Source organism: Phyllostomus discolor, chromosome 8, assembly GCF_004126475.2.
Source record: "Phyllostomus discolor isolate MPI-MPIP mPhyDis1 chromosome 8, mPhyDis1.pri.v3, whole genome shotgun sequence".
In the NCBI taxonomy this organism is placed as follows: domain Eukaryota; kingdom Metazoa; phylum Chordata; class Mammalia; order Chiroptera; family Phyllostomidae; genus Phyllostomus; species Phyllostomus discolor.
The window spans coordinates 44408514-44424494 of record NC_040910.2 but is presented as its reverse complement, the minus strand read 5'-3'; the positions used below and the strand labels follow the sequence as shown (position 1 = coordinate 44424494).

The window sequence follows — 15981 nt, the reverse complement described above, 5'->3', positions numbered from 1 at the left end:
GGGGAAAAGGAAAAACCCCAGCTCTGCCATCCTGGCTCTGTTGTGAGTCTGAGTGGGCAACCATGATCATGAGTGGGCAGGATTCCTGGTGAGCGTGAGCTGGTGGGGGAGCCTGAGGTTCCAGGTCCTTGGTGTTTCTTTCCCTCCTGTTGCTCCCCTTATTTTTTCTTTTCTTTGTGCTGTGAAAATAATAATTACAATAACAGCAATAACAATGAAAACAGCTCACATTTGTTGACAATTTCTCTGTTCTCATCTTTCAAAGTTTTTTTCATACGGGTAATTATGAAACCTCACACCATCCCTGTGGGGTATGTACAGTGATTATTCCCAATATACTGACAAGGAAACTGAGGGAAAGAGAGGAGACATAATTTCCTGAAGGTCAGAGAGCCAGTCAGTGGTAAAGCTAGACTTTGAACCCACATAGCCCAACTCCACTGTGTAAGCTCTCGACATGCTTCTACTAATCACAGAATCCTAATTGCCCACTTCCCTCATGCTATCCTGCCCTGCCTCCTATCTTTAGTCCTTGACAAAGGGCTTCGGAGCTGCTCTCAGGAACGGTGGCTCAGGAGGCCCCACAGTCTTTCTCAACAACCTCTTTATGTCCCTCCATCATCCCCAAACCTTCATACTATAACAACTCTCCAAGTGGCCAGTGAAGATGTCAGGAGATGCAGAGCTGAATCCCGGAGCACAGTGACAGGCATGGGCATTGACACATGGAGGGTTTGGAGGGCACCATTGAATGCAGGCTGTGGGAACAGAACAGTGAGGATGGAAACCATGATCAGAAGGCTCAAGGAATGTATAAAACCATGGACGACTATGGGCCCAAGACTGGAGGAGGGGAGAGAAAGGAGAAATGGCTGCTATTGGAAAAGGAGAGGAAAAAAAAAAAGACCTCTGGGCATTTAGCTTCCCTTATCTCTAGAAGACCATCTCTGAGCCTCACTCACAGAATTAGCCTTCTTCCCTCCCACCTGGTAAGAGGACCCAGATCTCAGCTTAATGTCACTAATGGGGATCTGTGTGGGCAGACTCACCTGTATCTTTAAGGGCTGCACCAACCTGAGGCAACATCAGCAGCACTGACAGTTCTGGGACAGAAAAAGATGGAGAGATGACAAAGAAAGGAGAATCAATCTCCAATTTCAACTCTTGGCTGCATGGCCATTGCTTTCTGTGGAGGTGGCTCTTGCCCTGCAGTCCACAGCCTTCAGCAGGTTCTTCTTGTACTTTACTCAGAATCAAGGACCCTGTCTTTCTCCTCCATCTCTCAAGACCCCTGACACCCCACCCAGAGGAATCAGTCACCAAAAGACACAATCCTCATGGAACCTCAGGTGTCACAGGTAAAGGGACAGAACATACACACAGCTGCTAACAGGGACACACCTTAGAAATCCCAACCTCTCCCAATGGAGGGGGTACATCCTAAAGGAGAAAGTCCTCAGACTGGTGTCCCTTTGCCCAGTCCCAGGTTCTTGTTTTCTGTCAGTGGCACAAATCTGAGAATTTTTTTTCCAGGATCATTTCCCTTGCTTAACGTACATTTTCTGGGTATACAAAAAGAACGTGGGTATTGGAGTTAGACTCCCAAAGTGCAAACCCTAGCTCACAGTATCAGCAGGGATGGGAGCTTTGGAATTAAGAGAAGGAAGGTGATGGGAGGTGAGGAGTGAGAACTAAGGCACCTGCAGGTACAGCCACTATCTCCTGGGTCAGTGGCCTCTCCAGGTACAGGACTGTGGCTTCTATGCCTCCTTCTATGTGGCTTCCAAGTGAGCTCCTGGTCCCCCTGTTGTGCACTGAAGGCTCAGCGTTTGCCCTTTCTCAACCCGTTCAGTCCTGAGAAATGTCACTGGACAGGCTACGTGGTATGAAAACCACTAAGGGTACAGAGGAATAAGCTCTACCCCACAGGCAATAACTGGGTCACCTATCAGTCTGTCATTTCATCCGTGTGAGCATGAACCCAATGAAAATTCAGATCTGTGTGCCTTTACAAGAACTTCCCAAAATATGTCCATTATTAGAAAAATCATGCTCCACTAATCAGATAATGATAAATATGGCTATTTTTCATAAAAACCAGAAAGCAAATTATAACCAATAGGGACAATCTATAAGGAATACCTAACTTACTAGATGACAGTTATTATCCTAAGCATTGAGAGAAATAAAGACTAATCAGACTTCAGCTAACCTCATTAATATTGATTTTTACTAATTCACTGTCTTTTACATCCTGCCATGATATGAACACAAAGATAATGTATTTCTTAGCATTATGGGGTTTTCAGATAATTCAATCATCTACTCTTCTGAGACAATATAGGCAGTGTGTTAGTTAATCTTATGGATCAATCTGGCTAAGCCACAGTACCCACACATCTGGTGAAACATGAGTTGAGATGTTTGTGTGAATATGTTTTTTTGTTTGTTTGTTTTTAGATGAGATTAAGATTTATATCGGTAGACTTTGAGTAAAGCAGATGACCCTCCATAATCTGGGTGGGCCTCATCCAATCAGTTAAAGACCTGAAGAGAAAAAAAGACTGACTTCTTCCTCTTATGGAAGAGAGAATTATGCTTCCAAATCGCCTATGGACTTGGATTTGAGATGCAAAGTCAATTCTTCCCTGGTTTTTCAGCCTATTAGCCTGCCCTGTGGATTTTGAATTTTTCAGCCTCCACTATCTCATGAGCTCATTCTTTATAATAAAGCGTTCTCTCCTTCTCCCTCTCTCCCCCTCCCTCCCCCTCCCTCCCTCTCCCTCTCTCTCTCCTGCATGTGCTTTCTCCTATTGATTCTGCCTCTGGAGAAACTGGACTAATGCAAGTGGTAAAATGAGAATGTCTGTTAAGTTCTCAAGTATTCCGTAGGAATGAGTTTCACTAACTTTTCCTTTGAGAGTTAATACAAATGAGCCAATACCCTTCTTTAAATTTCTTTCTTTTGTTTCTTATAAAAGCAGTGGGAAAACAAGCTAGATATAAAGAAGAACAGGGAATATTTTCAAGCTGGGTAGAGAGTTCCCAGATAGCTTTAACTGTCTATTGTCACTGTTATAATTCTACCTACCTGGCAGCAGCCTTAGACATCTGTTTCTCATGGTGCAGACACAGCCACGGAGGATGTCTGATCTTGGTCTGTGTGTGTTAAAAACACTCCCTGTTTTAAGTATGTGTTGTGCCCTGGAGGAGGTGACTTAGGAAACCACTAGTGTGGATGCTTTCCTCCTCAAATCTGGCCAATAATTAACTTCTCAGAAACACCACTTCCTCTTAAGGATTTGCAGTTTCATGAGTACTTGTACTAGAAGCCTCCTTGAAGGTGTTTTTTTTCCATGTGTGTGTTTTCTTTTCTGTAGCTGTTTTTTAAATTTTTGACATTATTACAGATGTGCCCCATTTATCCCCTGTCCCCCTCCACCCAGCCACTGCACTCCCCACCAGCCTTCACCACATTGCTGTCTGTGTTATGCATATGTGTTCCTTGCCTATTTCTTCCAGTCCCCCCCCGCCATCCCACCACCCTCCCCTCTGACAGTTGTCAGTCTGTTCCATGTATCCATGCCTCTGGGCCTATTTTATTCATCAGTTTATTTTATTCATTAGATTCTGTTTATAGGTGAGATCATATGGTATTTGTTTTTCTTTAACTGGCTTAGTTCACTTAGCATAACAATCTCCAGGTCTATCCATGGTGTTACGAAAGGTTAGAGTTACTGCTTTTATACAGTCACACAGTATCCCACTGTGTAAATGCACCAGGGCTTTTTTATCCACTCATCTACTGATGGGCACTTGGGATGTTCCCAGATCTTGGCGTTGTAAATAATGTTGCTAGGAACATAGGGGGGCATATATTCTTTCTGATTAGTGTTTTGGGATTCTTAGGATATATTCCCAGAAGTGAGATTGTTGAGTGTAATTCTTAAGTTTCTTTACATAAGAAGATGTGATACTGTGTAATCAAAGACCTCCCCAAATGAATAATCACTCTACTAGTCTTTTTTGCCTATTTGAGGACCTTAGGTCAGAGTAAACAAAATTACCTATTAATAGACATTTTATTGAAGTATAACTGACCTACAACATTACATAGTTTCAGATGTACAACATCATAATTCAATAACTGTGTTTACTGGGAAATAATCACCACAATGTCTAGTTGACATTCATTACCACATCTTGTTACAATTTTTATTGTCATGAGAACTTTTAAGATCTACATTGTCAGCAACTTTCAAATATGCAATACTTTCTTATTGAGTATAGCCACCATGCTGTACATTAGATTCTATGACTTATTTATTGTGCAACTGGAACTTTGTATCTTTTCACTCCCTTTATCCGTTTTACACCCTACCCTCCCACATCCAGTTTTTCTCTGGCAATAACCAATATGTTTTCTGTATCTAAGAGCTTTTTTGGGGGGGGATTTCATAAAAGAGTGAGATCATATGGTATTTAACTTCCTCTGCCTGACTTATTTTTCTAGGCCTAATGATCTCAAGGTTCATCCATGTTGTCATGAATAGCAACATTTCATCCTTTTTATGGTTAAATAATATTCTCATCCATGGATGGACACTTACATTGTTTCCATATCTTGGCTGTTGTAAGTAATGTTGCAGTTAACATTGGGGTGCACATATCTTTTTGAATTAGTGTTTTCTTCAGATAAATACCCAGAAGTTAAATTTCTGGATCATATGGTAATTTTGTGTTTATTTTTTTCAGGAACCTTCAAAAGTTAAATTTATGTTGCTATTTTGAAATAATTAATAGGTTCATGTGAAGTTGTAGAAACAATGTTAAAAGGTCCTGTGTACCTTTCATCCAGGTTCCTACAAAGGTTACATTTTTATGTAATGATAGTCAAATACTTAATCCAAATATTAAATTGGATTAATCCAAGTATGAAATTGATATTAGCATACTGCGTGTATACAATTCTGTGACATTTTCTCCCATGTGTAGATTCCTATAACTGTCTCTGCAATCAAGATACATAAAGATTCATTCATCACAAAGATCTCCTCCATGTTACCCCCCACATCCCTAAACCCTGGCAGGTCTAAAACTAAGATGTTCTTTATTCTTCAGCAATACTCCTAACAGTCTTAGATTCATACCTATTGATATGTTTTTAAAAATAAGTAAAACAGCCCTGGCTTGTGTGGCTCAGTGGACTGAGTGCAGGCCTGTGAACCAAAGGGTTGCCAGTTTGATTCCCAGTTGGGGCACATGCCTGGGTTGTGGGCTGGTTCCATGGTGTGGGGTGCATGAGAGGCAACCACACATTGATGTTTCTCTCCCTCTCTTTCTCCCTCCCTTCCCCTCTCTCTAAAAATAAATAAATACTTTTTAAAAAAGATAAGGAAAACGCCCTGCCTGGTGTAGCTCAGTGGATTGAGTGTGGGCTGCGAACCAAAGTGTCGCAGGTTCGATTTCCAGTCAGGGTACATGCCTGGGTTGCAGGCCACAGCCCCCAGCAACCACACATTGATGTTTCTCTCTCTCTCTTTCTCCCTCCCTTCCCTCTGTAAAAATAAATAAATAAAATCTTTAAAAAAAGATAAGGAAAACATACCTCCCAAATTTGCCTGTAGCCTGTGTGATAAAATTCTGTTAATCTTCTCTGCACTTTTTACATTTTCTCTTATCTATGTGTCCATGTCTATTAGTTTTCTAGGGTTGCTATAACAAAACAAAACAGACCAGACAGCTTAAACAACAGACATTTCTTTTCTCATAGCAATGGAGTCTAGATGTCCAAGATCTAGGTGATGTCAAGATCTCTGGTGTCCCTTTTTCTTAAGAATATCAATCCTATGTGATTAGGGCCCCACCCTTCTTATCTCACTTACCTTTACTCCTAGAAGACCTTCTCTCCATATATAATTACAGGGGTTAGAGTTTCAACATATAAATGTAATGGGGACACAATTCACTTAAAATACCATGTTTTATTTAATATTTGTGAAAGTTATGGAAAGAGTAAATTTTACATAGGAAGATGTCTTGATTTTCAATTAATTCCTTAAGAATATTTTTTCCAGATATAGAATTCTGGGTTGACAACACTTTTCTTTCAAAACCTGAATCATGTTGTGCTACTGGCACCCATAATTCCTGATGAGAAATTAGCTGATGTTTCCTCTGTTTTCCATTTACTGATGAATATCATTATTTTTCAATCCTTGCTGCTTTCAAGACTTTTTTTGCCTTTAGTTTTCCAAAGTTTTATTTTGATGTGTCTTGGCCTGGATTCCTTTTAGTTTATCCTGTTTGGAGTTTCCTCAGATTTTGAATGTGTATGTTTTTGTCTTTTGGAAAATTTGAAAAATTTTTATTCATTTTTTTCTCTGAATGATTTTTCAGTTCCATGTTCTTTCACTCCCTGTAGAATTCAATAACAGAAATATTAAATATACCTTGTTATAGTACCACAGGTTCCTGAGACTCTTCTTCTTCTTCTCCTTTTTTTTTGTAGTCTATTTTCTGTCTCTTGTTCAGATTGGGTAAGTTATATTGTTCTGTCTTCAAGTTCATTGATTTCTCCCCTTTTGTCTCATTTTGCTATTAAGCAAAGTAGAGTTTTGCTTAATAGCAAAACTCTAGAGTTTTCATTTAAGTTATTGGACTTTTCAGGTCTAAAATATTCATTTTGGTCTTCATTCTATCACCTGCTTCTTTGTCAAGGTTTTCTATTTCTTTACTGAGACAATTTATGTTTTCCTTTGTTACAAAACATTGTTTGCAATTGCTCATTGAAACATTGTTTGATTATGGCAGCTTTAAAATACTCGTCAAATAATTTCAATTGTTTCTAAACTAAGATTTTCCTGGCTCTTCACAGCACAATGATTTTTTTTTATTGTATCCTGGATACTTAAGGTATTATATTTCAAATCCCTGAATTTTAATAATCTTCTGTTTTGGAAGACTTCTCTGACACCATGCCATCTTGTTGCTGGAAGTGAGGGTGAAAATCCAGGTTTCCCACTTGGGTCCACTGACTCTCTGGTGAGGAGGGATACCTTGTCACTCCTGGATGGAGTCGGAAGTTCTCACTCCCACCAGCCCACTGCTTACATCACCCTGCTGCTTGCACCACTCTTTCTTGGAGTTCTAAGGAGGCCTTGCAACTGCTGCCCACATAGCCTCTACTGACATAACTGAGAAGAGCTCTCTACTCTTGGGTTTGATGAAAGGCTCAGCTGCTTCTCTGCTACAACCCCATCGGGGTGGCAAGGAATGCTTCATTACAGGTGGGTTAGGGTAGAGCTCTGGACTTCCTACTTGACTTTTGATGATGAGGATAAGCATGTGACCAGTTTTTCTCTGTAATGTTTAGTTGGAGTAGGGGAAGTTACTATTGAAATATTTTATGTTTTGCTAGGCTTTCCCTTTTCTGGTCTTTGGATAAAAAGAGAAAATATAATCTAGCTGCCCCTTCCAAATTGAAATCTGATTAAAAACATTGATCCTATGTGATTAGGGCCACCCCTTGGGATAAGAATAGATAACTATATTGCCAGGGAGGATAAATACTGAGGATGCCAGCAGTCAAAGTGTTGAATTCTGTGCATTAGGGCCAGAATAGCTTGTACATCCTGTTCAGAGCACAGTTTTATAACCCTGTGGACAGGAGTATATCTTTGAACACCAGTCTCACCTGGTCATTCCACACATCTGTTCTCATGTTAATAGTAAACTGAGTAAAGATTGTTCCCATTAAAATTGTAATCAAAATAAAATTGAGCCCTGGATGGTGTGGCTCAGTTGTCCTGTAAACCAAAGGTCACAGGTTTGATTCCCTGTCAGGGCACATGCCTAGGTTGCAGGTTCTGTCCCCAGTTGGGACATGTTCGAGAGGCAACCGATAGGTTGTTTCTCTTTCACATCAATGTTTCTTTCCCTCTTTCTCTCTCTCCTTTTCCCTCCCTCTAAAATCAATGAGCATGTCCTTGGGTTAGAATAAATATATATATAGATAAATAAATAAAATTGAGAGTAGCATCACTATAAACTGTTTTTCCAGCTTTTTTCAATCATTTACTGTATGAATTTGCTTTAGTCTTGCCTACGATATTGCCTTTCATTTTTCTAATGTTTTAGCTAATACAGACTATCAGTGATATAAATTGTAATTGAAAAATAAACAAAAACAGAAAAAAGAGAGATAATATTGTCAGTGTTGAGAGCTAGATATTGATAAAGGAAGGGAGTAAAAGGGAATCAGGCATTAATCAAGCAAAATAAACTAGGGAGCTGATTGGAAGTTACAAGCATTCATAGGCACTCCAGAGGATTGCAAACTTTGCCCCACCAAGGGCAAAACAACCCCCTCCCTCATCTAAGGAAGAAGGATGGGCTTTCAATCTCCCAGGGGTACAACCATACATCTGCCAGACCATGGGGAGATGGAATAAACAATAAAAAGAAAATTTCCAGCGCACACACACCCAGTAGAAGCCAAGATGTCACAGGGAGGTGCTTCTACTCTGAGGCATGAGCAGTAGGAACTAAGAGGGAAAAAATGAGGAGCAGAGCCTAGCTTGGGAAAAAAAATCAGATTGGATTAGGGACAAAAATCCTGGACATAAATCAGTTAGGGGAGTAGAAACCAAAACCAGCCTAATGACATATTGGTTATTTTGAAAGGGAACCTGGTCCTTCTCAAGCCCAAGATAATAATATAATTCAAGCTTAACAAATCTCTCTCTCTCTCTCTCTCTCTCTCTCTCTCTCTCTCTCTCTCTCTCTCTCTCTCATTCTCTCCTCTTGCACATTCTCTCTCTGTAGCAGCCATGTGGCCCTAGTAACCACTTGGGGCCATGGGCATGAGCCTGGGTATAGCAATATAGTGTCAGCTGAAGGACAGCCAGGAAAAGAAGCTAAACTGCCCAGATGGGGACAGGGACCAAACTGGACTGAACCAATGGCACAGAATTTTTGGATCCTGGCCTTTCTTTTGGGCCTGATGAAGACAAAACTGGACTTTTTCCACAGGGGGATGGATAGAAATCAGACACTGGTAACCTGGGCCCAGCCGTTTATTTCAACCCCAATAAATCTTACCACTAAACCTCACCCTCTCATGCATGGGTCCCTGGAAATGCTTTTCCTGTGCCTGCATGAAGAGATCCCATTTCCACTGGCAATAGTAATAGCAAAGAGGAAAAATAATTTTAATAGTTTTTAATATAACAGCAATTTGTTCAATAAACAATATTTCCTAAATTAACAGACTGTCATCCTGACACCAATTGTTGGAGAGAATATTGTTATTTTCCTGGCTTTACATGCCATTTTTCACACATTGACTTGAAATGCCATTTCTGTTTAACACTGTATGTTATGTATAATGTATCCTTTATTTTGTTTCATTGGTTCATTTCTCTATTCCTGGAAAAATGCTATACTTCTTTAAAATGCCATAGAATGTGTGTGTGTGTGTGTGTGTGTTGAGAGGCAAATTTCTGTGTTTAATATCAAATAAATGCAAATGTGGACTTGGATAAGAGGAGACTTTAATTAGAAAGATATTCCAATAGGGAGAATGCTCTGATCCTCAGAAATCTGTGAGTATCTCAAAATCATACAGAAAAAGATTTGTCTTTTACAGGGTAAAAAAAAAGCAGGCCAAAATTAGTAGAATCTTTGGAGGGGAAATTTCAAAAAAAAAAAAAAGGCGGGGGGAATTGCAAAAAAAAAAGGGGGAAATTATCACAGTTGTGACAGGAAATGGGGATCTCTGTGGTCAGCCAGTTCCCAAGAGAAACTGATGAGAGGGCATGTTATACTTTCTGTGTGAGTGCTTGGTCAGACTTGGAGTAGGCAGAGTTCAGGGGCCTGTATGAAAAGAGAAGCCTGATTTAAGTATGGTCAAAACAAGGCCAAGAAAAAGCAATGGATAAGGTGAACACTTGATTACTTATTATTGTTTACAACTGTTCTGTCTCTCCTTTCACATTTTTCTTCAGTATAACCTTGTAGATAGTTTACTAAGTTCTGTAAAAAATGTCTTGGGACTTTCACTGTGATTGCACTTACAGTGTAGATTAATGTGGAGTTAATAGTTTCTTACAACATTAACATTTTCTATCACTTCAGTATAATTCTCTTTATGTAGGTTATGATTTTTTTTCAGTTACACTTTATAGTATTGTCCTTGAGGACTTTGTGCATTTCTTTTTTCCCCTTTATTAAGAAAATTTATTTATTTTCATGGCATATAATAATTAACAACTAGACAATGACAATATTGACAAATGTGTATGAACTTCAATTTCTAGATTACCTATATCAGTAACATCCATATACATATAACTAAAGTTTATAATCAATGTTTATTTGACAATGCTTCCCATGTAATTTAACATGCTAAATAAAGCTAGATTCCCATATCTATCATTTTAGGTCCCGATAAAAATTCTTTCTAAACTTATGCATTCTTGTATGAATGTTCTAGCTACTGTTGAAGTTTTTGTTTTAAAATTTAAATGGGACTGTCATTGTTGCCAGTAAATGACATGATAGTGTACATAGAAAAGCCTATAAGCTCCACCATAAAACTACTCAACCTAATAAGTGAATTTGGCAAAATATCAGGATACAAAGTCAATATTCAGAAATTGAAGGCATTTTTATACACCAACAATGAAATATCAGAATAGAAACTAGGAAAAAATTCCCATTTACTATAGCAACAAGAAAAAATAAAGTATCTAGGAATAAAACCTAACCAAGGAGGTAAAAGACCTATACTAAGAAAACTATGCAACACTGTAAAATTAAGGAAGACACAAACAAATGGAAACATATACCATGTTCATGGACTGGAACAATCAACATCATAAAAATATCCATACTACCCAAAGCAATCTATAGATTCAATGCACTATCCATAAAATACCAATGACATACTTCACAGATTTAGAACAAATATTTCAAAAATTATGGAACCAAAAATGACCTGAATAGCCACAGCAATCTTGAGAAAGAAGAACAAAGTAGGAAGGATCACAATACCTAATACAAAAATATACTACAAGTCCATTCTAATCAAAACAGTCTGGTACTGGCATAAGAACAGACACAGAGATCAATGGAACAGAATAGAGAGCCCATATCGCTATGGTCAATTAATATTAGACAAAGGGAGAAGAAGCATAAAATGAAGTAAAAATAGGCTCTTCAACAAATTCTGCTGGGAGAGCTAGACTGGTACATGCAAAAATGTTACACTACACCACTAATTTATACCATATACTAGAATAAACTCAAAATAGATAAAAATACAAAAATATAAGCTGAGACACCATAAAAGTCCTAGAGGAAAACATAGGCGGTAAAGTTTCAAATATTCTATGCAGCAATATTTTTGCTGATACATCTAGGGCAAGGGAAATAAAGGAAAAGATAAACAAATGGGACTACATCAAATTAAAAAGCTTCTGTATGGTTAAAGAAAACATCAGCAAAATGAAAAGGGAACTAACCATATATGAAAATATATTTGCCAACAATACCTCGGACTGATCTCCAAAATAAATAAAGAACTTCTACAACTCAACTCCAGGAAGGCAAAAAATTCAATTAAAAAATGGGCAAAACACCTGAACAGACACTTCTCCAAGGAGGATGTACAGAGGGCCCAGAGACATATGAAAGGATGCTCAGCATCACTAGCCATCAGGGACTTGCAAATTAAAACCACAACAAGATACCACTTCACACCAGTCAGAATGGCCATCATAAATTAACAAACAAATGCAGGCAAGGGTGTGGAGAAAGGGGAGCCTTAAAGCACTGTTGGTGGGAATGCAGACTGGTGTAGCCACTGTGGAAAATAGTATAGAATTTCCTCAGGAAACTAAAAATGGATCTGCCTTTTGACCCAGCAATTCTACTGCTGGGATTATAGCCTAGGAACCCTGAAACACCAATCCAAAAGAACCTATGCCCTGCAATGTTCATAGCAGCACAATTCACAAAAGCCAAATGCCGGAAGCAACCTAAGTGCCCATCAGTAAATGAGTAGATCAAAAAACTATGGTCCATTTATACAAAGGAATTCTATGCAGCAGAGAAAAAGAAAGAACTTTTACCCTTTGCAACAGCATAGATGGAACTGGAGAGCATTATGCTAAGTGAAATAAGCCAGGTGGTGAAAGACAAATACCATATGATCTCATCTGTAAGTGGAACCTAATCAACAAAACAAACAAGCAAGCAAAGTATAACCAGAAACACCGAAATTAAGAACAAACTGACAGTAACAAAACTGACAGAGGAGAAATGGAAGGGGATAATGGGGGGGAGGGGGAAGAAGGATTTTCAGGAACATCTATAAAGGACACACGGACAAAACCAAAAGGGGGTAGAATCAAGGGTGGGAAGTGGGGATGTTTGGGGTGGGGGAGAGTGGTGGGAAGAAAATGGAGACAACTGTACTTGAACAACAATAAAAAAGGTATTAAAAAGAAAAGAATTGAAATTGTGGTATCTGATGTCCAGGAATCCAAAGTTTAGCCATTTGGGATTCTGAGAACTCAGAAAATACAAGTTCCATGAATGGCAGATGTGAGAAACTGAAAGAATGTAGAGCTTGGAAAGTAACTGGAGAATCAGAAAATGGGAAGGACTACTCTGTTATACTATTCCAATATTTTATCATAAGTTAGCCTTGTCATTGAATTTAAGAATTTCTTTTTTTAATTTTTTAATTTTTTTTAATTTTAACCATTGTTCATATACAGTTTTCTCCTTTTTACTCCCAATCCAGTCCCCCCTCCCACCCTCCCCACTTCCCTGCCATTACCACCCTCCCCTTAGCTTATGACCATGAGTCCTTTAAGTTTGTTCCTGTGAACCCTTCCCACTGTCCCTTTAAATTCCCTCTTCTCTCCCCTCCAGTTACCATCAGCCTGTCCTCTATTTCAGTGACTTTGGTTATATTTTGCTTGTTTCTTTGTTTTGTTATTTAGGTTCCTGTTAAAGGTGAGATCATATGGTATTTGTCTTTCACTGACTGGCTTGTTTCGCTTAGCATAATGCTTTCCAGTTCCCTCCATGCTGTTGCAAAGGGAAGAATTTCTTTGTATGATGACGATATGAATCTCTTATTACACTTGATCTTAGTCAAAAAGCTGAGAAGTGATGATGAATCTCTTACTAACAAGCAACTATTTTACCTTCAGACTTAAAATTTTTTATTAAAAAATTTTTTGTTGTTCAAGTACAATTGTGTCCATTTTCACCCCACCATTTATTACAGTGACATTGATTAATAAGATTACATAGGTTTTGATTATATGAGTATATGAAAGTATCTAGGTGATAAGACACCATTTTAAAAAGTCTGTAGTGACAGAAGATGAGATGACTATCACTTTCAGTGGTAGGCACACATGCAATATACAAATTATGTGTCATAGAAGTATACTCAAGTATACATATTACATAGGTTTTGAGTATACTCATATACTCAAAACCTATGTAATCTTATTAATCAATAACCTATGCTCAAATAATATACTCAAAACCCATGTAATCTTATTAATCAATAACCTATGCTCAAATAATATACTCAAAACCTATGTAATCTTATTAATCAATAACCTATGCTCAAATAATATACTCAAAACCTATGTAATCTTATTAATCAATAACCTATGCTCAAATAATATACTCAAAACCTATGTAATCTTATTAATAACCTATGCTCAAATAATATACTCAAAACCTATGTAATCTTATTAATCAATAACCTATGCTCAAATAATATACTCAAAACCTATGTAATATGTATACTTGAGTATACTTCTATGACACATAATTTGTATATTGCATGTGTGCCTATCACTGAAAGTCATCTCATCTTCCGTCACTACAGACTTTTTAAAATGGTGTCTTATCACCTAGATACTTTCATTTAAGTAGTAAATGTCATAAGTTTTTTTCTTTGACTTTGGATTTTGATTAAAAGAATGTTATTAATGAAATTTTAAATTGTGGCCTCTATTTTCTTTTGAAGTTTGCCATATATTCATAATGTCCACTTTCCTCAGTAAAACAGGTTTTCTTAACCTTGGGGGGTAACAGAAAAGAACATAAAATTTCCCGTTGAAGTGTACTTTCTCCTTATTTTTTTTTAATTTTTAATTTTTTAGAGAGGGGGAAAAGAGGGAGGAAAACATTGATGTGTGAGAGAAAGACCAATTGGTTGCTTCTCTGACACTCACAACCAGGGACCTGGTCTACAACCCAGGCATGCACCCTGACTAGGAATTGAACCAGTGACCTTTCGGTTTGCAGGCTGGCACTCAACCCACTGAGCCACACCGGCCAGGGCTACTCTCTCTTTCTATCTTACATGTTGTTATAGAAACTTTCCTATTTCTATAGTGAAAAGTAAGACACCTGTTTTTAGCATCTGTATAATGTAAGGGAATTTAGAACAGAGTTTCTCAGGCTCAGCATTATGACATTTGGAGGCTGTATAAATCTTTAGCTGTGGCTGTCCTGTGCATTGTAGAGTGTTGAAGAAAATCCCTTGCCTTCACTCACTACATGCCAGTTGGTACCCATCCAGTTGTATAACAAAAGATGTCTCCAGAAACTGCCAAATGTTCCCTGGGACAAGATTGTCCCCCAGGTGAGCACTGCTTTAGAGCCTTTTACATACTAATCATAGTTATTTAAAATTCAGTGTCTGTTCATTTAAGTCTGGTTCTATCGATTTCTTCATGTTCCTTACTCTTGCTTTTGCTTATGTTTTATAATTTTTGGTTAAATGCTACTGGCAATAGGCATAGCTATTCTTCTGTTAGGCTGCTTTTGAGGGAGTTTGAATCTACCTAGTGAGAGATATTTCACCCTGGCTTTCATTTTGTTCTCGTGTGACCTTGTTATCTTGTGCTTGTGTTGGGGCTACTTTGATAGAGGGTTTTTTTTTTTTTTCCTCATTACCCCACCTTCAGATGTAAACTTTCCCAGTGTGGCTGATTCTCAGAGGGGATCTCTCCACATTTCTTCTATTCCCTCAGAGGCTCTGTACTATCTAATTTCCCACTGGGCCCTAAGCAATTCATTAAAAATGTAGGTGAATTCCTCTTAACTATTTGTCTGGCATCTAGATTTCTCCCTTCTATGCTCTGCTATAGTGGATTCAGTGCTCCTGATGGTCTCTCCTTGGATGAGCCTATCTTCCTAGATTTTTGGTTACTGTTCCCTTAGTTCTCCTACAGGTTCAAGAAAAATAATGATTTTGTTGTTAATATGAATTTTTCTTATTGTTAGGTTGAGAGAGATATTCATTTCCACTTTTTATCTCCCAGTCAGAAATAGGGATTTCCCTCTACTATCTTCTAATAATTTAATAATTTTATTTTTACTTTAAATCCATCAGCTTATAGTCCTGTGAATTCATAATTTTATAAAATGTCTATTATACAATTTGTGCAGAGTAAAAGCATTTGATACATACATCTAGGAATTTATGGGGGTATTACTTTAATGAATTAATAACTTATTTATTTCATTATTTTTGGCACATCTTTTATTTTACCATATTTAAACATAGAGAGAATTTAGAAGAATGATGACAATAAATACTTTTATTTTCTCCATCTAGATTCAACAATTATCAACATATTACCATATTAAAATTTTTCTCAATTTATATACATACATACATATTTTCTTTTACTTTTTTTATTGTTGTTCAAGTACAGTTGTCCCCATTTTATTCACACCACTCTGCCCTACCTGACCCATCCCCACCTCCCACCCTTGATCCTACCCCCATTTGGCTTTGTCCATGTGCCCTTATACATGCTCCTTGACAATCCTTCCCCTTCCCCCCTCACCATCCCCCTCCTCCCTCCCCTCTGGTTACTGTCAGTTTGTTCTTTATTTATTTCAATGTCTCTTAAAGCATTTATGCTCATTGGG

General features: G+C 38.0%; 1 protein-coding gene across 4 annotated transcripts in view; it reads right to left on the bottom strand.

The window, feature by feature from the left end:
* The window catches only part of LOC114503676 (adhesion G protein-coupled receptor E2-like), a 116277-nt gene extending 113054 nt beyond the window's left edge, over window positions 1-3223 (bottom strand). For 2 of the 4 annotated variants that reach the window (XM_036032351.1, XM_036032354.1), the window contains exons 1-3: window positions 3092-3221; window positions 1050-1103; window positions 639-758 (exon numbers count right to left, since the gene is read on the bottom strand). In XM_036032351.1, the coding sequence (XP_035888244.1) occupies window positions 639-758; window positions 1050-1103; window positions 3092-3122 (205 nt within the window). In that variant the 5' untranslated portion in view covers window positions 3123-3221. Of the gene's footprint in view, window positions 1-638; window positions 759-1049; window positions 1104-3091 lie in introns of all 4 variants that reach the window. The other 2 variants (XM_036032353.1, XM_036032352.1) reach the window with 2 other exon arrangements.
* Window positions 3224-15981: the final 12758 nt, after the last annotated feature.